This window comes from Erythrolamprus reginae, chromosome 7 (assembly GCF_031021105.1).
Source record: "Erythrolamprus reginae isolate rEryReg1 chromosome 7, rEryReg1.hap1, whole genome shotgun sequence".
Taxonomy (NCBI): Eukaryota; Metazoa; Chordata; class Lepidosauria; order Squamata; family Dipsadidae; genus Erythrolamprus; species Erythrolamprus reginae.
Genome location: NC_091956.1, coordinates 70,271,164 through 70,294,582, shown reverse-complemented (window position 1 = coordinate 70,294,582; position 23,419 = coordinate 70,271,164). Strand labels below are relative to the sequence as shown.

Sequence of the window (23,419 nt, the reverse complement as noted above, 5' to 3'; positions counted from 1 at the left end):
CCCTCAATTATGTTGCTGATAGCAAAGAATTAAATATACAATTAGATAAAAGCAAGTCCTACTGGACACACCACAGGACTTGAATTTAATAAATAAGGGTAAGAGATTTGTCTGGGTCAGCTGGCAAAACCAAAATACTAAGAAATAATATAACAAAGATAACAGCTTGAATCAGCAACTCACAATCAATGGTATAACCACTTCCATTCTGGAAGTTGTCTTTCTCTAACAACTTACTTTTCAGAAATGTTTGTAGAAATTAAATGCTTAAGTACAGTGGCACCTCTACTTACGAACTTAATTAGCTCTGTGAGCAGGTTCTTAAGTAGAAAAGTTTGTAAGAAGAATCAATTTTTTCCATAGGAATCAATGTAAAAGCAAATAATGTGTGCGATTGGGGAGGGTGGAGGCCCTGTTTCCTCCCATGGAATTCCTAGAGAGGCCCCATGGAGGCTTCTCCCTACCTTTTCTGGCCCTGTTTCCTCCCAGGAGATTCCTAGAGAGGCCCCACGGAGGCTTCTCAATGCCTTTTCTAGTTACAGTTTCGGAGGCTCGGGTTTATAAGAGGAAAATGGTTCTTGAGAAGAGGGAAAAAATCTTGAACACCCAGTTCTTATCTCGAAAAGAGGCATTCTTAGGTAGAGGTACCACTATATAATTATTTTGAATCATAGTGCATCACTGGAAGTAGGAAAGACACCAGCAAAATAATTTTTACAGATCTTATTTAAGAAGGCACCACACAGCCATATCACTTTCCCATCATGTTGAAAATATTAACAGTACTGGAAGAATAATGCTATTGATAAGCCTTGCTGTCTTACCTTATGTTCTGTCTGGGTCCCCCCAGATGCCAACACCAACCAAAAAGAGTATCCAGACACACTGGTAAAAAGCAAAGTCAGTTTATATAATTCAAAGCAAACACAGGTAACAAAAACTGTTCTTACAGACAGGAACACTATGAAGCTTCACAGAGGTTTCACAAAGGCCAGGCAATAAAACAGGATTCTTGCTGGCAAAAACAACGCTGGAGATAATAAAACCCACGCCTCCCCCAAGTCTTCCAGACTTCTAGGCCACAAGCCAAGATCACAAGACTGTAAGGGCGGGCCTGCCTTTTCAACCCTGCTGAGGAGAACCACACCTAAACCCAGCTGTTGCCAATTCAGGGATGGAAATACCTTTCTAATTGGCCCCGTCTTTGAGCTGCTCGACGCTGCCTCATGTCTATTATAGCCTGTGCGTCTTCATCCAATGAATCCAGGCTACTAGCTGGGGAGAGCCCCCCCCCCAGGGGTCTCAGGCTGCTCTCCCTCCTCCTCTTCCTGACGTTCCTCTCCCCCGTCTGCCTGGTCCTCCCCCTCCTGTTCACTGTCCTCCTCCTCTGGGCATGGATCCGGCAGAGATCCAGCCAGTCCCTGAGGAGCCTCAGGCTGAATCACAACACCTTAGCACTCCCAGGTACAAATATTCTGCATAAACTCAGATCAGTACCTGAATCTATAAGAAGAAAGAGATGTCTTTTAAGATAGGAAAACCAAAGAGATAGTTAGACTAGGTGGTGGTGGTGTGGTGATGCCTTCTAGTAGATTTCTTGGGGATTGGTGGAACACAATGAAAGATACTCTCCATTTCTCCCCATCAACCTGCGGAGAAGGAAAGACGTGTATGTGCAGAGCGTAAGTATAGAGTGTTACATCTTGACTTGGGAATATGAAGAACAAGTATACTGATTTTACAGCTTCCAATTACTTAACAGTTTGTAACAGTGTTTCCCACATCAGGGATACAGCATAAATAAGCAATGAAGAAGACAATAACCTCCAAAGCCAGGTTAAATTCTCAGTTTGCACCAGTAAAAAGGATAGATAGCACAGCTTTTAGCTCCTCTGGGCAAACAGAGCCTCTGAGGCCGAATCACAATAAAGTGATGAATACCAATGGAAGAAGGATGTACCCAGAGTAATTAATCAATTAATTAGTTAATTAATTAACCCATTATCCTAAGTCATGGTTACCATAATTAATATATGTTGTCTTGTATTTTTCTTTTTTTCCTCCTTTTGCAGAGCAGAGATACCAAGTAGGAAGGGATCGTAAGAGAGTACGCTGCTTGCTGTTCTACACTTGAAAAGCAACTTGATCATGCTGGTAGCCCAGTACTCTCTTGAAATCTCTTCTTCTACAATCTCTCCAATCTGTGATAGGGAACAAGGGAAAGAAAAAAAGACAAATACAGTGATACCTCATCTTACAAACTCCTCGTCATACAAACTTTTCGAGATACAAACCCGGGGTTTAACCTTTTTTTGCCTCTTCTTCCAAACTATTTTCACCTTACAAACCCAAGCCGCCGCCACTGGGATGCCCCGCCTCTGGACTTCTGTTGCCAGTGAAGCACCCGTTTTTGCACTGCTGGGATTCCCATGAGCTCCCCATGTTTTTGCGATGCTGCAGGGGAATCCCAGCAGCGCAAAAACGGGCGCTTCACTGGCAACGGAAGTCCAGAGGTGGGGTTTGCCAGCGAAGCACCTGTTTTTGCCCTGCTGGGATTCCCCTGCAGCATCACAAAAACACGGAAGTCTGGAGGTGGGTTTCCCATGGAGGGGAGTCTCAGGGGAATCCCAGCAGCGCAAAAACGGGCGCTTCAGCTCGCAAAAGGGGTGAGTTTTGGGCTTGCACGCATTAATCACTTTTCCATTGATTCCTATGAGTCTACGGAGAAGGGCGGCATACAAATCCAATAAATAAATAAATAAATAAACAAACAAACATTGTTTCGTCTTACAAATGTTTCACCTTACAAACCTCGTCCCGGAACCAAATAAGTTCATAAGACGTGGTATCACTGTATATTCTATAGGTAATCTATCCTTTGCCTGATTCTTTCCTGCTATCAGGAGGATCACATTGCTTTCAATTAAAGACAAGCAGATGTCAAGAGAGTAAGCTGATTGTGTAGCAATCCTGTGGTTTCCATTACAATAATTTGAACATGCAACTGAACAAGTGGTACTTACAATGGATCCTTAGAGTTCAGATTTTTGCAGTAACCCACAGTAATGTGTTTGCCTTATGCAGCCTTTCTGGCTTTCAATAAGGAAGGTAAATGGGGAAGCTAACAAGAGGTCACAAGTGGTGTCCTTGCTTTATAAGGAAGATTTTATTTATTTATTTATTTATTTATTTATTTATTTATTATTTAGATTTGTATGCCGCCCCTCTCCGAAGACTCGGGGCGGCTCAGATTCCATAAGAATCTGAAAACTTATTTATGCCACCAGGCTTGGGGTCACTAGATCTCAGCCTCTGGCCATTGAATGTGTAAGTATGCTTGTGGTTTGCACTTGAATGAATGATTTAATCATATAAGACATGCCCTCCCCTATATGGTGTCTTTCAGAAAGTACCATTTCGAGAATTTGATGATTACAGCCCCAATATATCGAGACACAAATTTACAGTGATAATGTACACAAAATCACAAAAACCCCTTCAAATCCCCCAGAACTCTTCAGGTTAAGCGTAGTAAAATTCAGTGATTAATACATAATTAGAATCACAGTTTCCCATTGATTTTGGGTGAGGAAACAAAAGCATATGAACAATTTTAAATTTGCTTAGGACACCATCAAAATATATACTAAACATTCAACGTGGAAGGTTATTGCTAACCATCTAATCTTTGCCACCAGAAGTGAAAGACTACATCCAATAGATGATCACACTATTGTTGTTAATCTATTTATTAAATTGTTATGCGGTCCATTTCACTGATAACAGCGATTCTAGTGGGCTATGTATCACTATGTGAAATGTTTACAATTCACTGTAAATACTTTATTTATTTTTATTTATTTATTTAGTCCAATACATAATACATGTTGAAGAGAATAGATATGTAGTAATATAAATAAAGAAACGAATAGAAGAAAAGATATAAAAGTATAGGTGAACATATTTGAAAGGAAGAAAAGATAAATGAGATAAGGAGAGACAATTGGACAGGGGACGGAAGGCACACTGGTGCACTTATGCACGCCCCTTACTGACCTCTAAGGAACCTGGAGAGGTCAATCGTGGATAGTCTAAGGGGAAAATGTTGGGGGTTAGGGGTTGACACTACTGAGTCAGGTAATGAGTTCCACGCTTCGACAACTCGGTTGCTGAAGTCATATTTCTTACAGTCAAGTTTGGAGCGGTTAATATTAAGTTTGAATCTGTTGCGTGCTCTTGTGTTGTTGCAATTGAAGCTGAAGTAGTCATTGACAGGTAGAACGTTGCAGCATATGATCTTGTGGGCAATACTTAGATCGTGTTTTAGGCGTCGTAGTTCTAAGCTTTCAAGACCTAGGATTGATAGTCTGCTTTTGTAGGGTATTCTGTTTCGAGTGGAGGAATGAAACTATTAATTCCTTATCCCCATGCATAAGAGTAATTTTTTTAAAATTCTTAATTTTTTGAAGTAACTTGCTGTGTTTTTATTATGTTTACATGTGTGTGTGTTAGAAAAAAACTTGACACATTTCATGTGTGCACTTATTTACACGCTTTAGGCACAATTATCCTAGAAGCAGTAATACAAAATAAGAAACAACTAACTCTTCTAACTTTATTTTATTTATGTTTTCACTACTGAGTAGTTTGGCAAATTAGTAATGTACAGTGATACCTCGTCTTACAAACGCCTCGTCATACAAACTTTTCAAGATACAAACCCGGGGTTTGAGATTTTTTTGCCTCTTCTTACAAACTATTTTCACCTTACAAACCCACTGCCGCCACTGGGATGCCCCGCCTCCGGACTTCCGTTGACAGCGAAGCACCCGTTTTTGTGCTGCTGGGATTCCCCTGAGGCTCCCCTCCATGGGAAACCCCATCTCCAGACTTCCGTGTTGTTGTGATGCTGCAGGGGAATCCCAGCAGCGCAAAAACAGGTGCTTCGCTGGCAACGGAAGTCCGGAGGTGGGGTTTCCCATGGAGGGGAGCCTCAGGGAAATCCCAGCAGCACAAAAATGGGCGCTTCGGCTGGCAAAAGGGGTGACTTTTGGGCTTGCACGCATTAATCACTTTTCCATTGATTCCTATGGAAAACATTGTTTCGTCTTACAAACTTTTCACCTTAAGAACCTCGTCCCGGAACCAATTAAGTTCATAAGACAAGGTTCGTAAGACTGTATTATCTTTTCAAAATGAACCATCTTTCTTTCCTGTATCTAAGTTAACATTTGAAACTGAGATAAGCTGGTTTGATCTTCTAGAGAAGATGTAGTAAAAAGTTATCCCTCGATACAAGTTTTCCTTTTAGAAATGCCTAACTGGTTTTCTAAAATATGACATGTTAAATGATCCTCGTAAATAAAAGTGCATTTGCAGCTTCTGATGTGACTGCCACTATGCAGAGCTATTCTTTGCATGAGAATTTTGGGTCAGGCCGTGAATTTTTTTCCTTTTCCTCTTTCCCACTAAAATCATTGAAATATATTCCGTCAGTCTTTCACATCAGAGGTGTAAATGGATTTCTTGAAAGGGGTTTTTTTTTTTTTTGAATGGTAAAAGGCAATCACTTCACAACTTCCACTCCATTATGGGCTGCATCACAGAGCTTAACATACCACCCCAACTTTGAGAAGGCTCTGCTGTTCAATGACCTTGCCTCTGCAAGGGCAGATGTTCAATTTGTGCAAAGAAATGCTCTGCCACAGCAATTCTGTGTGCTGCATGTTTGACAGCACTTGCACCAGAGCAGCCAAGTTGAAGTTTATAGAATGGATTTGTTTGTTTGTTTGTTCTTCTTGTGCCTTGGGATGGAAATGAAATCATCTCTTTATATTTTCTTGTTTATTATTTTAAAACATTACTAATGTACGGTTATATTGCAGAAGCTATATGGATATCTCTATGTTTACTGGGAAATGTATTTCAGGTTACTAATCTGAAACTTAGAAGAGTAGAGTATAAATGGAGAATTTTCAAATCACCCATGAGTTGGCCTTCTCCGGGTCCCGTCAACTAAACAATGTCGTTTGGCGGGACCCAGGGGAAGAGCCTTCTCTGTGGCAGCCCCGACACTTTGGAATCAACTCCCCCCAGATATCAGAGTTGCCCCCACCCTCCTAGCCTTTCGTAAGCTCCTTAAAACCCACCTCTGTCGTCAGGCATGGGGGAATTGACATGTTCCTTCCCCCTAGGCTTATAAAATTTTTGTATGGTATGCTAGTGTGTATGATTGGTTTTTAATTTGTGGTGTTCTTAAAATTAATTTAATATTGGATTTGTCTTGTATTGCTGTTGCTGTGAGCCGCCCCGAGTCTGCGGAGAGGGGCGGCATACAAATCTGATTAAACTAAACTAAACTAAACTAAACTAAACCATGTTCCAGAAATCATGGATGCTCCATCACTGGAGATTTTTTAAGAAGAGACTGGGCAGTCACTTTTCTGAGATGGTGTAGGTTCTCCTGCTTGAGCAGGAGGCTGGACTAGAAGATATCCAAGGTCCCTTCCAGATTCTACTCTACTCTGCTCCACTCTACTCATTTATTAATTTATTTATTTATTCGAAATCGCAGTTGGGGTAGAATCATACACTACAATGCTGCATCTAGTGACATATGGACCACCTCAACACCTCAACCTCTTGGTTGCCAGACTCATTTGTAGGAATTATTATAAGCATTGTATTAAGTTTTTTTAATTAAGTTCTTTCTTTGTATCAAATGTGTGCTGGTTTGCATTACCTGATGGAAGGCCCGCTGGCATACAGATGAATATCCCCACGAATAGGGAGGTCTGCATTATGATGCAGGACATATAGATGTTCTAAGAATTTGAAAATTTCTTAGAAAAAATTAAAAGAGGGGGGATTTTGAGAATTATCTATAGAATCTAGGCATCTAAGGCCTAGATAGATACAAAACACTCTTATTAGAGTACTGAACTTCCGACCTTTTGGACAGCGGACCGTACCAGAAAATGCAAAAGAACAAAAACATGTTTACATCCTGTATCAGAGATGGAGAAAACCTATTTTCTAGGCCAAGAAACATTCATAAAGGAAAAACAACAACTTGATGGATTAATCTAGAGAGTTCCGAGGAACTATGATGAAATTGGATGCAGGACAACCCCATATATGGACAAATAGTGGACAGGAAGAAGGGGGTGTAAACAAGACATAAAAATCCTATATAAGATGATTCTTGTAATTAGGTACTTTACCTTCTGAGGTTCACGGGTATTCTTCCCGTGACTTCTCTAGGTCCCTTTATTACTGTATGATCATGCCGGAAACTTTGTTTATGTTATGTTTGATATATGTTTCTATGTTTTATATCGTGTTGTTAATAAAGACTTTTAGCTTTTATTCTCTTGGTCTGGGGAATTTTTCTGACACCACCCTTCTCCTTAGACTCAGCGCAGCTTACAACATGTTAGCAATAGCACTTTTTAACAGAGCCAGCATATTGCCCCCACAATCCGGGTCCTCATTTTACCCACCTGGAAAGGATGGAAGGCTGAGTCAACCTTGAGCCGGTGATGAGATTTGAACCACTGACCTGCAGATCTAGCAGTCAGCTTTAGTGGCCTGCAGTACTGCACTCTACCCACTGCGCCACCTTGGCTCATTATTATTATTATTTTATTATTTATTATTTTCTATCGGTATTATCTGAACAAAATATACGCATTCATTTAGCCTCTTCTACATCTCTGTGTCTTTTCATGTGACATTAAAATACTGGACAATAAAAAATGAGTTCCAAAGAACAAGTGAAATATTTTTTTATTCAAACAGTGCATATTTTAGAATATATTTATTTACACTTTCAACAAAATCTATTCAACAGATGATTTTTTCAAAAATTTTCACAATTTTATCCCACGCATTTTTTAAAATTGCAGTTTTAACTGCAGTTAAATTTCATTTTTCTTAAAATAAATCATAAATGTGAAAAAGTGGACACTGTTGTATAGACCACAAGAACTTATTTATTTATTTATTGATTGATTGATTGATTGGATTTGTATGCCGCCCCTCTCCGCAGACTCGGGGCGGCTAACAACAGTGGTAAAACAACATGTGACAATCCAATACTAAAACAGCTAAAAACCCTTATTTTAAAACCAATCATACATACAAACATACCATACATAAATTGTAGAAGCCTAGGGGGAAAGAATATCTCAGTTCCCCCATGCCTGACAATAGAGGTGGGTTTTAAGGAGCTTACGAAAGGCAAGAAGGGTGGGGGCTATTCTAATCTCTGGGGGGAGTTGGTTCCAGAGGGCCGGGGCCGCCACAGAGAAGGCTCTTCCCCTGGGTCCCGCCAAACGACATTGTTTAGTTGACATTGAGCAATGGAAAAGAAATTCCGTATTCACTAGTGGAAGTGTATTAGCTCACGTTTGGGTTTCACTCTAGTCTTCCGAGAAAGATTTTGTCTTCAGGAAGGGAGCGATTACAGGAAGGGTCCCCAAACTTTAAACTGGCTGGAGAATTCTGGGAGTCTTAAAGTTGCCAAGGGGGGAAGACTCTGGATTACAATTTCCAGTTCATTTTAAGATGTTCCAATGAGGGAAATTAAAAATAAGAATCAATATGATCTTGACATTGGAAATGCAGATTGAAATAGAAAGGCATTACATTCATTATCACTTGATATATAATTATATATCAACAATTCAATCATTGTTATTAGCCGCCCCGAGTCTACGGAGAGGGGCTGCATACAAATCCAATAAATTATTATTATTATTATTATTATTAATTATTATGCCTAAAGGCCTGTAAGGATTAAACAGGAGGGAGGAAGACTATTTTTTTCCCCATTGCTTTGAGATTCTTGAAAAAAGCAAAAGGTCAAAAAGGTAGTATTCAGACAAATAAGGATGCTTATATACAGAAGTTGTGTTGAAATGCAAGAACTTGGAAGTTTAATGATTTCAGGCTTATATGACCCTAATTAATCATTTTAAAATTATACAAAATTCAACATAAGTACCTTGTGAGGATCAGTTACTCGCCATTCATTATCCAGCACATTAGAAAGTGCATTTCTTCTTGAGAAATTGGGGAAAATATTGTATTTTAAACTATTCATAAATAAGAATTTAAATCCAAAGTAACTGCAATCTTTCTTCTTTGGGTATTACGGTTTTAATAGATCCTCAACTTAAGACATTTTGGCTTCATTTACAATCAAGTGTCTTGAAGTTGTGTAAAAAAAAGAGGTTTTGTTTGTTTTAAGCGTATAGTTTATCCTGCCTCGAAACTCCATTATTATTATTATTATTATTATTATTATTATTATTATTATTATTTTATATATATTTGTATGCCGCCCCTCTCCGTAGACTCGGGGCGGCTCACAACAATAACAAAGACAATGTAAGAACAAATCTAATAATTTAAAAATCACTAAAAACCCCATTATTAAAAGCAAACATACACACAAACATACCATGTATAAACTGTATAGGCCCGGGGGAGATGTCTCAGTTCCCCCATGCCTGACGGAAGAGATGGGTCTTAAGAACTTTATGAAAGGCAAGGAAGGTGGGGGCAGTTCTAATCTCCAGGGGGGGCTGGTTCCAGAGGGTCGGGGCCGCCACAGAGAAGGCTCTTCTCCTGGGTCCCGCCAAACGACATTGTTTAGTCGACGGGACCCGGAGAAGGCAAACTCTGTGGGACCTAACTGGTCGCTGGGATTCGTGCGGCAGAAGGCGGTCTATATATTTTTTGTAAAAGGCGGTCTATATATTTTTTGTAAAAGTCACATTTCTAACAAGAACCCTCTGAATGGAAAAGTATAAACATTCTCTTTATGAAAGGATAGACTGAAAATAGCAAACCAAGATAAACCAGGAAAGAATTATGTCGGAGGTGGAATTCAAATTTAAATCAAAGGTTATGGATTCTTTAGAATTTCTCCAAAATAAAAAAAATAATAGTTTTTAAAATTATACTTTAAAGTGATAGCACATTAGCATATTTATATTTAGAAAACTATATTTAACAACTATTTTGGGAAAATAGCCTTGAAGGGAAGAGCTGCTTATAGTACCGAATTAATATTCATTGAGTAACAAACTGCTTTTGTTAATTCATTATTAAAGTACTGAGTGGGCAAAGAGAGAATTGACATTTGCTGATGTAGAGATGATGTTTGGCATGTTATCTCCCAGTCCTAAAATCTTGAGGCTTAAAATCTTGTCTTATGCCCAGTGATCAGCCTTAAACCTCTTTGCTGTCACTGAAGAAAACAAATCTTTTTCCTTCCTTTGCCTCAGGGATGCGGAGAGCTGAAGTGGCCCTGTGTGACTAAATTAGATGAAAGACTTGCCTTCCCACCATGGAGACACAGAGTCTAATCAAGTGAAATGAGTTCTGAGATACCAGCTCACTTCCTAGGGGATATCAGTTTACATTACAAAATCACACGACACCTAATTCATCACAGTTGATGCAGACTTTACTCAGGAGAGGGCCATAGCTCAGACAATAAGATAGTAAGCCACCTGTCCCCTTTACGGTAGGGCCTGTTTATTAAGCATGGAAGGTTCTACAACTTGCATATTTATGGGGTGCATCTAAGAAGCAAAGAGATGTCTATGTTAGAAGTTGAAAAATTAATCTTGAAGAGTATAACTAACTTGCAGTTAATATAGATTTTTCACGATTCCTTAATCTGTGTAGGAGTCTGAAATGTCCTTGCTTACAAAGATGTTTAAAAAATTGCTATATAAACTTGGTAAAAACTAACACAGTCACTCATGCCCTCATCACCGCGAGGTTCGACTACTGTAATGCTACCTTTGAAAAGTGTTTGGAAACTTCAGATCGTGCAGAATGCAGCTGCGAGAGCAATCATGGGCTTCCCAAGGTATGTCCATGTTATACTAACACTCCGAAGTCTGCATTGGTTGCCGATCAATTTCTGGTCACAATTCAAAGTGTTGGTTATGACCTATAAAGCCCTTCATGGCATCGGACCAGAATATCTCCGGGACCACCTTCTGCCGCACGAATCCCAGCGACTGGTTAGGTCCCACAGAGTTGGCCTTCTCCGGGTCCCAGCGACTAAACAATGTCGTTTAGCGGGACCCAGGAGAAGAGTCTTCTCTGTGGCGGCCCTGACCCTCTGGAACCAGCTCCCCCCAGATATCAGAGTTCCCCCACCCTCCTTGTCTTTCGTAAGCTACTTAAAACCCACCTCTATCGTCAGGCATGGGGGAATTGAAATTTTCCCTTCCCACTAGGCTTATAAAATTTATACATGGTATGCTTGTATGTATGATTGGTTCTTTAAATTGGGGTTTTTTAGATTATTTTTAATGTTAGATTTGTTTACATTGTCTTTGTTATTGTTGTTAGCCGCCCCGAGTCTTCGGAGAGGGGCGGCATACAAATCTGATAGATAGATAGATAGATAGATAGATAGATAGATAGATAGATAGATAGATAGATAGATAGATAGATATTAAAATAAATTAAAATAAATAAATTAAAATAAATAAATTAAAATAAATTAAAATAAATAAATTAAAATAAAATAAAATAAATAAAATAAAATAACTTGTCCAAAATTGATGTGTTCAAAAATAATGGAAATACAGTATCCTACATTTACAGGTCATAACTGGTTAATAATGTAGTCCCAACCCTCCTACAGGGTTTAACATTGGGTGACCTCTGCTGTATCTCAATTGATCCTATTCTGTCATAGAATAACCTTTATAGTGAGTTCATAAGTAAATGTTTAGATACTTAAGATGAGGTTTCTTAAGGTTTTCTGCGTTGACATTTGATGTGGCAAAGAACAACATCCATTTATAACCAAATATGTTTCTTGATTTCTTCCAGGGCATTGTTATAACTCCTTTGCTCCTCCTGCTTTTTGTAAGTATCTTAATTTTGATTCTACTTGAGATATTGTACTATGACTTTTGCCTTTACTATTGCTCTGTACTGTTCTACTGTAAATCAGCTGTTGCAGGTTATATTAAATGATGGGAGCATTTTACCTTTCACATTCTTCATAAAGATGCATTGCAATTTCACCAAAACATTGCCAATGGACAATATATGCATTTAATCTTACACTGTTCGTTAGTTTAAGGCAGTGTTTCCCAACCAGTGTGCCGTGGCACACTAATGTGCCGCGAGACATGGTCAGGTGTGCCGCGAAGCTCAGAGAGAGAATGAAAGCAAGAGAGAAAGAGAAAGAAAGAAAGAGAGAGAGAGAGAGAGAGAGAACAAGAGAGAGAGAACAAGAGAGAGAGAGAGAAAGAGAGGGAGGGAAGGTGGGAGAGAAAGACATAGAGGGAGGTAGGGAGGGAGAAAGAAAGAGAGGAAAGAAGAGGAAAGAAGGAAGAGAGAAAGAAAGAGGGATGGAGAGAGAGAGAGAAAAGAGGGAGAGAAAGAGGGAGAGAGAAATAAAGAGAAAGGGAGGAAAAGACAGAGAGAGAACTTTTTTGCCCAAACTTTTTTTAGCCGCCCCACCGCCGCCCCCCCCCCCCCAATGTGCCCCATGGTTTTGTAAATGTAAAAAATGTGCTGCGGCTCAAAAAAGATTGAAAATCACTGGTTTAAGGTATACTAACAACATATTTTTAAGGAGCAATTTTTTTTTTAAATGTCTCAAACATTGCTCATGATTACCTTGTCTGAGAGAATAGTCTGTATGACTGATTTATAAATAGCACAGGAGCATATCAGTTTAGTTTTAGCTAATGGACACCTTATAGTCTAAGGGAATACTATGAGATTTTTCATAGAATGGTGATTAAGGGAAAGGAAAAAATTGTAATTTACAAAAGAACTCCTGGAATATGCATTGCTGATTACAGAGGCAGATTGATAAGTTTGCTTCCTTCTATACTTTCTAGCTTTCTTGTCCATCCCATCCAATCGCAATTACAGTGATACCTCGTCTTACGAACTTAATTGGTTCCGGGACGAGGTTTGTAAGGTGAAAAGTTTGTAAGACGAAACAATGTTTCCCCTAGGAATCAATGGAAAAGCGACTAATGCGTGCAAGCCCAAAACTCACCTCTTTTGCCAGACAAAGCGCCCGTTTTTGCACTGCTGGGATTCCCCTGAGGCTCCCCTCCATGGGAAACCCCACCTCTGGACTTCCGTGTTTTTGTGATGCTGCAGGGAAATCCCAGCAGCACAAAAACGGGTGCTTCACTAGCAACGGAAGTCTGGAGGTGGGGTTTACCAGCAAGGGGAGCCTCAGCGAAATTGCAGCATCGCAAAAACACAGAAGTCCTCGAAACCCCACCTCCGGACTTCCGTTGTCAGCGAAGCGCCCATTTTTGCGCTGCTGGGATTCCCCTGCAGCATCGCAAAAACACGGAAGTCCACGAGGTGGTGTTTCCCATGGAGGGGAGCCTCAGGGGAATCCCAGCAGCGCAAAATGGGCGCTTCACTGGCAGCAGAAGTCCAGAGGCGGGGCATCCCAGCGGCGGTGGCGGCTTGGGTTTGTAAGGTGAAAATAGTTTGGAAAAAGAGGAAAAAAAATCTTAAATCCTGAGTTTGTATCTCAAAAAGTTTGCATGACGAGGGGTTTGTAAGACGAGGTATCAATTGATCCTGGGGATGTCACAACAATCTTAAGTATGAGAGCTGGCCCTAAGTCACTTTTTCAGAGTCTTTGTAACTTACAACAGTCACTAAATAAATCGTTGTAAGTCGAGAACTACCTATATGCTTCTTGATCCCTTGTTTCTTACTACTGATGGGAATGATTAAACAAAACTGACAGCTCATAGCAGTCAAGGAGGTCACCCAACCGCTTTATATATACGTTGCACGAATCCCAGCGACCAGTTAGGTCCCACAAAGTGGGCCTTCTCTGGGTCCCATCAACTAAACAATGTTGTTTGGCGGGGCCCAGGAGAAAAGCCTTCTCTGTGGCGGCCCTGGCCCTCTGGAACCAACTCCCCCCGGAGATTAGAATTGCCCCCACCCTCCTTGCCTTTTGTAAGCTCCTTAAAACCCGCCTCTGCCATCAGGCATGGGGGAACTGAGATACTCTTTCCCCCTAAGCTTTTACAATTTATGCATGGTATGTTTACTTGTAGGTATGATTGGTTTTAAAATAAGGGTTTTTTAGTTGTTGCAGTATTGCATTTACATGCTGTTTTTATTGTTGTTAGCCGCCCCGAGTCTACTGAGAGGGGTGGCATACAAATCCAATAAATAATAAAATAATAAATAATAATAAAGGGGAACGCACCAAACCCTGCATGGTTTCTAGCTAAACAGAATCATAAAACGTTTTAAAAATGGTTTCTGAGTGTGGTTATTTTACTGAGAAATTAGAATCCTTACTACTGTATAGTGACATAAGAAAATAGCTGGGCCTGAGCCACCCCACAATTTGAAACGGCAAGAAATGTAGAAAGAATATTTTCATATCAAATCTAAAATGTTTAGTTCATAGAGTATAATCAGTTATATAAGCATGTCTCTTGCTTTCCCTTTTTTTAAAAAAAAATAAGTATCACAGTAAAACAAATTATGCACTTTCCTTCCGTTAACGTGCCACTATTACGTTTCCTTATCGTGCCTTTGAGAAAGGATTGCTTCAGGATATTGGCGTGGTGGAGAAATAGTCTAATGGTTACTGATGCTTGTGTCAATTTTCTCTGAATGATCTAAAATGGCAGGACCGATGAGGCACCAGTGGAAAGTTAAATGACAGTCATACCTGTGTGCAGTAGCATAGGTTTATTTTTTAACAACATAAATAATTAAATGCTGTTGTGTTCCAAATTTTACCAAAAGTGTTCACGAGAGAACAATTTTAGAAATCTTATTTAATTCCACCAAGCTTTTTGGTTTGCAGCTACACTACAATATACAGGAACTTCAAGTACATATACATGTACATAGACAAAAATACGTCTGTACAGAGATAAAACAATATACAAGATAGCAGTAGTTTAAAAAAAAAAAACTATTAAAACTCTTAGTGGTCTCTGTACAAAAAAAAAATCAAGTAATCAAAACATAAACCTCAAAAGAGCTACTATTATGAACTGCGTTGTTGTTTGGTATTCTTGTTAATATAATCCAATCCTTGTAAATTAAAGTTCCTGCTTCTTCAACTTTGTTTCTTGATACACTGTACTTCATTTGGACAGTATTGATGCAAATAATATAGCATTGTACACTATTCTTAGAATGAAGAATTAGGCTTTCTAAAATGGAGTGGACACAAAAAAAATCATTTTTACAGTTTTATGTTTTTATAGTTAGATGCTTTACTGTTGTTATGAGGTCCTAGAGATGTGTTTTAAGATGGTCTACCATACAAATCTTTTAAAGGCAACAAAGAAACATATTTTTAACATTGCTAGTATTAACTATGGTGTTAAATTTCTGAAATGCCCAGGAAAAAAACCACAGCTATCTTCCCAGATATTGTTTTTAGTTTTACAACTTTACATATGATAAAACATAGAAAGAAGCCTTTGATATTGACATATTGCACAGAATTGTCTTTTCTCCAAGCCACTATCTTTTATTAATTTATGTATGTATGTATGTATGTATGTATGTATGTATGTATGTATGTATGTATGTATGTATGTATTTATTTATAAAAGTATAGGTGAACATATTTGAAAGGAAAAAAAAGATAAATGAGATAAGGAGAGACAATTGGACAGGGGACGGAAGGCACACTGGGGCACTTATACGCCCCTTACTGACCTCTAAGGAACCTGGAGAGGTCAATCGTGGATAGTCTAAGGGAAAAATGTTTAGGGTTAGGGGTTGACACTCCTGAGTCAGGTAATAAGTTCCACGCTTCGACAACTCATATTTTTTACAATCAAGTTTGGAGCAGTTAATATTAAGTTTGAATCTGTTGCATGCTCTTGTGTTGTTCCGATTGAAGCTGAAATAGTCATTGACAGGTAGAATGTTGCAGCATATGATCTTGTGGGCAATACTTAGATCGTGTTTCAGGCAACATAGTTCTAAGCTTTCTAGACCTAGGATTGATAGTCTGCTTTCGTAGGGTATTCTGTTTCAAGTGGAGGAGTGAAGGGCTCTTCTGGTGAAGTATCTTTGGACATTTTCAAGGGTGTTGATATCCGATATGTGGTATGGGTTCCAGACAGATGAACTGTATTCAAGGATGGGTCTGGCAAAAGTTTTGTAGGCTCTGGTGAGTAGCGTGAGATTGCCAGAGCAGAAGCTGCATAGGATCAGCTTAACAACTCTAGAAGCCTTTTTGGCGATATTGTTGCAGTGGGCTTTGGCACTTAGATCATTTGATATTACTATTCCAATTCAATTCAATTCAATTCAATTTATTGGATTTACCGTATATGCCGCCCCTCTCCGAAAACTCGGGGCGGCTAACAACAGTCATGAACAATATACATGAACAATATGCAGTAAAAATCCAATACTAAAAACTAACTTAAAACCCCTTAATGTATAAAACCAGCATACGTACAAACATACCATACATACAGTTGTATCAGCCTAGAGGGAGAAGAAGTCTTAATTCCCCCATGCCTGGCGGCAGAGGTGGGTTTTGAGTAGCTTACGAAAGGCAAGGAGGGTAGGGGCAGTTCTAATCTCTGGGGGGAGTTGGTTCCAGAGGGCCGGGGCTGCCACCGAGAAGGCTCTTCTCCTGGGTCCCGCCAAGTGGCATTGTTTCATTGACGGGACCCGGAAAAGACCCACTCTGTGGGACCTAACTGGCTGCTGGGATTCGTGCGGCAGAAGGCGGTTCCTAAGGTAATCTGGTCCGGTGCCATGAAGGGCTTTATAGGTCATAACCAACACTCCAAGGTCTTTTACTGAGTGGGGGTTGGCTGTGAGATTTTGTTTATTCAGTTTATATATGAGGTTCGGATTCTTTTTGCCGATGTGGAGGGTAGAACATTTGCTGGTTGATATTTGAAGTTGCCATGTGCTAGACCAATGTAAGATAAAGTCCAGGTCTTTTTGGAGAGTAGATGTGTTGTCCGTGGTGAAGGCAGTGCTTCTCAAATAGTGGGTCGGGCCCCCCTGGGGGGGCACAGAGTGATGCTGCATATGTGTGTGATCCCGGGGAACATGCATTTTTTTTGCTGCAGGGAGTAGGATGCACGTCCTACCTGACACATGTACTGGTGCCTCCATTGCATTCCTCGGTGTTGTGTCCAGGGCAGCCCATTCTAAAAGAAAATGTCTTGCAAGTTCAATCAAACTTCTTGAACTTGCAAGATATTTTCTTTTTGAACGCGCTTCCCTGGACACAACACCAAGGAATGCAATGGAGGCACCAGTACATGTGTCAGATATAATGCACATCTTGCAGTGGGGTGCAATTTGGCGGTGGAAAGTCAGGCAGGGTGGCCCGCAAGACATGCATTGGCCGAGAGTTTGGGAGAGGGGCCCGAAATGTTTACTTCTTCCTACGGGGCATAACAGAAAATAATTGAGAAGCACTGGATTGAGGCAACAGGCAAGAAACCAGGAGAATGTGAGTTCTAATTTCACGTTAGACATGAAAACTATGAGTGTTTATGGCCCAGGTATGAGCCAACTTATATCATATGTTTGTTGTTCTGGAGAAAATAGGAATAAGAAGGAGTACAGTAGAACTTCTGGTCACAACCATAATTTGTTCAATAACTTTGGCCGCAACCCGATTTGGTCGTGACCCGAACCTAATTTTTAAAGTTTGACACATACCAAAAAGAAAGGCACAGAAAGGGAAATTAGCCTGCAAAAAAATGTGAATTTTTTGGTTGGAACCTGATTTGTTTGTATTAGGCATATTTGCCAACTTGACTTACTTTATATTTATAAAAATAAAGGCCATTAAAAAAAATATTATTCTAAATTACTTAAACATCATTTGATTCAAACAACAATATTATGAAACTGGAAGGTCTATAAATGGAAAGCTTGTCTTCAAAGACTCACCTATGGAAAGGAAAACATTTGGTGTTTACTTTCCCAGCTCAGATGGAATGGATAAAGAAGCAAGAGAATCCACGAATTGAGACATTGGTAATCACCATCTGGACAAAACACCTGGCCAGCACTGTTGCCAAAGCTAAAAAACATTCTCTTTGGAGAATACCATCACTCAGATATTTGTTAGTTTGTCAAAAATGAGAGAAGTTGAACAGTTGGTCTGAGAAGGATGGAAATATGGAATGGAAGTTGATTTCTATCATATGTTTTCATCGTTTATAATGTGTAATTCATTTATAATTACAAAATAATAATAATAATTAGTTAATAAATTCATTTCAGTTGTCCTTAAATCTGTTCTGTCTGGGTCACTCCAGAAGCCAATACCAACCCAAAAAGAGAAGCCAGACACACTGGTAAAAGGCAAAGGCAGTTTTATAAAATTCAAGAAAAACACAGGTAACAGAAAATGTCCTTACAAACAGGAAAATTCTGTATCTTCAGATATATCCACAAAGGCAAAAGTCCATGCAGCAATACAGAATTCTTGCTGCCAAGCCGAGGCTGTAGATAGCAGACCTACACCTCCCACGGGTCTTCCAAAGCTGCTGGGCCACAAGCCAGGAACAGAGACGCCGAGAAACAAGACAGGATAACGCAACTCCAAACTGATAACACTCCACATGGCTTCAAGGGCTTGCCTGCCTTTTAAACCCTGCTAAGGAGGACCACACCCAAACCCAGCTGTTCCTAATTCAGTGCTGATAATACTTCTTTAATTGCTCCTTTCTTTGATCTGACCGTCTCTGTCGCATGTCAATGACGGCTTGTGTGTCATCACCTAATGACTCCAAGCTACTGGCTGGGGAGAGCCCCCCCCCCCCCCCCCCGGGGCTCTCATGCTGTTCTCCTTCATCCCATTCCTGATTTTCCTCTCCCCCGTCCGATTGTTCAGCCCCCTCCTCTTCGCTGTCCTCCTCCTCCGGGCATGGAGCCAGCAGAGACACAGCTGATCCCTGAGCAGCCTCAGGCTGAATCACAACAAAATCTAGAAAGGAACATAAACTAGAAATGGGAGTTTCTGGATATGTTAACTGATTGATTAATTGATTTAGCTGAAAACCATGGCTTTATAAATTGCATTAACATTGCACTTTGGTCACATAAGCTCTGGACCTGCCTGTTAACTATGTTGTTGGATCATTGCAAGTTCTGATTCAATGTTTTTATGCCTCATTTTTCTACATTATCTGAAATAAAAATTGAGGACCCCCCCCCCCCAAAGACTGTAATTGTAGGTATTATATTCTGCTTTTGTATTACCTTCAGTCTTGCTATACATCCCTGCAAACTCTTAAATATAAGCAAGGTGTCTTTGGCCTCTTTAGAACCAATGTATGCTACGGCAAGAATATGGGTGATCTCATCAATACAACCATTTTTCAAAATATATTTCCAGTCAATTTAATTATCATTGACTATTCTGTATCCATGGATATTGAATTCTTGATTCCAGCCCCAGCCCCAAGTTAACCATTTGTTCCTCTTTTTAGAGTCATATGCAAACATAGATGATGTGACTGTAACTTTAGTTTCCTGCTGACTTCCCCGTTTACTTTGCTTGTAAGAAGACAGTAGGAAACGCCAGAAATCACAATCATGTTACTTGCCTCACTGCGCCATTATGATTGTAAATCAGGCGCCGTCCCAAATTGCAGTCACGTGGAAATGTTTTATTTGTTTATTTATTCATTTGTCCAATACACAAATACATAGGAAGAAAAATAGACATGTAGTAATATATATAAGGGTAAAAGTGAACTTAGAGGAGAGGATATATGAAAGAAAGAGAATATATATGATAAGTGAGAAAAAGGAAAGACAATTGGACAGGGGACGAAAGGCACCCCAGTGCACTTATGTACGCCCCTTTTTGTATCATAAAGGCCCAAATATGAAATAAATCTATGGGTTTTTCACTTGTTTTTCTGAGTTTAAATAGGGTACTAGTAAACCCTTGTGGCTATTATCTAATCTATGTTTCCTCTTGGCTAGAAAAGCATAGTCTTACAAATGGCTTGGCTTACAGTTGTTCTCAACGACTGTTCTCAGTGTTTCAAGGCAAGTAGAAGGAAGATGACTGAGGATTGACTTCAAACTGGCTTGTGAGGGATTGTGGGATGGAGATGGAATGAAACCTCTGCGACATGGAAGACCTCTGGAGATATAAAGTCTGGTGGAATGTAAATTCTGGAATTTACATCACAGATATAAGCTCTGGTGGAATATCTTGATTTTTCCTCTAAGCCTTAACGTGCTTTAACAGCACTTTAGTGTTGGCTCCAATTCTAAGATTTGTTTCTACCACGTCCTGAGGAAACATAAAACAAGGCAGATTTTCTTGATCTTCTCTCTCCATTTCTCTCTGCATTTAGTTATCAGCAGATCAGTGATGATACTGTATGAACACGATGCAAAACTGTATAATCTAGTACATCTGTAAGGTGTTAAGAGTTATTGGTTCTGGATATTGACCCAAGAGTAGTTGTCACTGATTGATTTATATAGTTATGTCAGAATGACTGACTAATCATTAATTCTTTGGTGGAGGATTAAGTCAGTATTGAACTTTAAGACTTTCCTGAGGATAATGGATATTGCTTGCAATACCTTGAAGGATATGTTTATGTGTACAGTAACAAATTCAGTATACGCAATATATTCCTGGAATTCTCCCATGTCTTTATGTGATGCCACATAAAATACCTACTGGTCTAAGCAGATTTAAACTTTTTAAAACTAAAAGGTTGACAGCTTTTTCAGAGGGCAGGCACCAAAATAAAACAGTTAACAACAAAATTTCAAAATACAGTGTTCCCTCGATTTTCGCGGGTTCGAACTTCGCGAATAGCCTATACTGCGGTTTTTCAAAAAATCTTAATTAAAAAATACTTTGCGTTTTTTTCCTATACCATGGTTTTTCCCACCCGATGACGTCATATGTCATCGCCAAACTAATAATTTTTGCAAATATATAACAAAAAAATAATTATTGTTAATAAATAATTATGTTTATAAATATTGGGATCACTTAGTGTCTTATTCAATGGTGAGTACCAGTAATAATGGTGAGTAAATGGTTGTTAAGAGAATGGAAAATGGTAATTTAGGGGTTTAAAGTGTTAAGGGAAGGCTTGTGATACTGTCCATAGCAAAAAATGGTGTATTTACTTCCGCATCTCTACTTCGCGGAAATTCGACTTTCGCGGGTGGTCTCGGAATGCATCCCCCGCGGAAATCGAGGGAACACTATATTGAGAAACCATGAACATTTGTGAGACTTTAGCATGTTTATTCCAGATCTTCTTCTCCTGAGAATGTCAACAATTTATTTGATTTCTCTGTTCTTACAAGATTTCAGCTATTGAAACACATACACACACCCCGCATAAACTTTGGGATGCTACAGGGGCTATTCAGAGATACCACACTGTTGATCTAAACCACTGTTTCCCAATCTTGGCGACTTGAAGATATTTGGACTTCAACTCCCAGAATTCCCCAGCCAGCAAATGCTGGCTGGAGAATTCTGGGAGTTGAAGTCCAAATATCTTCAAGTCGCCAAGGTTGGGAAACACTGATCTAAACAAAGGCATAGTTAAGTCAATTGTAATTAAAATCCTATATTAACATTGTACTTCATTTTGTCTTGTAGCTTGGATCCTCCTCTTCTGTGCCTTTTTCATCTATATTCTCACAGTTGTTCATGACTGTTGTAGTTCCACTCATAATTGGACAGGTAGGTTCATTTCTGGAGTTGTAAAACTGTTTTTTCACTTAAGAAGAGCCCTCTACAAATAAATTTTAATAACAGAGTTGTGTTGAGACTGAGCACCTGCTCTTTCCTCAAAACTTTACGCATCAAAATAAATATTATGTATCTGAAGGAGGGACGAATTTGCCATCAGATTCAGAAACAGACATGCTACTAAAAACCAGGAGCTGTGCTGAAGTGTAAGACTGTGCTCTGAAATTAGTTATGTTTGTTTACAAAAATAAAGCATTTTTGGCTACCCATCCATTCTCAAATTGTTGCTAGTTTATGCATAAAGCAAATAAAACAAAAGCTTTCTGTACTCATCTTCCTAATATAAAACTGAAATAGTTGAAGGAACATGAGCCCATGGGTAAATCCCGACCCTTGTATATTAATACTATCACCAACTAGAACCACACTACCAACAAAAAAAGATGTTTTCCTGTCTTTCGTAAACTACTCAAGACTCACTTATACAGCCAGGCATGGGGGAGTTGAGACACCTTCCCCCCAGGCTTTTTTTAATACTTTGTTTTATGTTTGGTATGAATGTGCTGTTTGGTTTTTTAAATAATGATAGGGTTTTATATGTTTTTAATATTAGATTTGTTCCACTGCTATATTGTTTTTATTGCTGTTGTGAGCCGCCCCGAGTCTTCGGAGAGGGGCGGCATACAAATCTAAGAAATAGATAGATAGATAGATAGATAGATAGATAGATAGATAGATAGATAGATAGATAGATAGATAAATGTTTTTACCCTTTGTTCAAAAACTCTATATGGGGACATTTGTCTTCAGAGTTTTCGGAGAGGAGCGGCATACAAGTCTAATAAATTATTATTATTATTATTATTATTATTATTATTATTATTATTATTATTATTAACATCCTTAGACTTATTAAGAAACACATTTTCTGTAATAAATTTGGGGAGACATACAGTTGGGAGTCGCATTTCCAAGTGAAAATAGTGATGGTATAAATCTAGGGTCATCGGGGGTTCCACATTACTTAACTTTCTTTCCTATACAACCTTACAGATTGTCAATAGATGTAAGTAAATACATATTTTAGTTCAGCAGCCCCCAACCTTTTAGGGATCAGGGGCTGGTTCCACGGAGATGAATTTTTTCACAGATCGGAGAGGGTGTGGTTTTGTGTGCTGCCTGCTTTTCTTGTTTGCATAGCCTGGTTTCTGGCAAGCTGCGGCCCAGTGTCAGTCCATGGACCAGGGGTTGGGGACCCCTGCTTTAGATATGTATATGTGTGTGTGTGAGTGTGTGTGTGTGTGTTTACATACACACTCACACATACTTGATACACAGTGTCTTGATTCCCAAATTTGAACTAAGATAAATACAGTGTTCCTTCGATTTTTGCGGGTTCGAACTTCGCGAATAGCCTATACCACGGTTTTTCGAAAAATATTAAATAAAAAAAACTTTGCGGGGGGTTTTTTTCTATACCACGGTTTTTCCCACCCGATGATGAAAAAAAAAATATTGTTAATAAATAATTATGTTTATAAATATCAGGATCACTAAGTGTCTTATTCAATGGTGAGTACCAGTAATAATGGTGAGTAAATGGTTGTTAAGGGAATGGGAAATGGTAATTTAGGGGTTTAAAGTGTTAAGGGAAGGCTTGGGATACTGTTC

General features: G+C 39.3%; 1 protein-coding gene across 3 annotated transcripts in view; it reads left to right on the top strand.

Annotated features, from left to right (window-relative positions):
* The window catches only part of SLC10A7 (solute carrier family 10 member 7), a 199,714-nt gene that overhangs the window by 122,693 nt on the left and 53,602 nt on the right, over window positions 1–23,419 (top strand). For 2 of the 3 annotated variants that reach the window (XM_070757770.1, XM_070757771.1), the window contains exons 6-7: window positions 11,869–11,904; window positions 21,656–21,739. In XM_070757770.1, the coding sequence (XP_070613871.1) occupies window positions 11,869–11,904; window positions 21,656–21,739 (120 nt within the window). The remainder of the gene's footprint in view (window positions 1–11,868; window positions 11,905–21,655; window positions 21,740–23,419) is intronic. The other variant, XM_070757773.1, reaches the window with a different exon arrangement.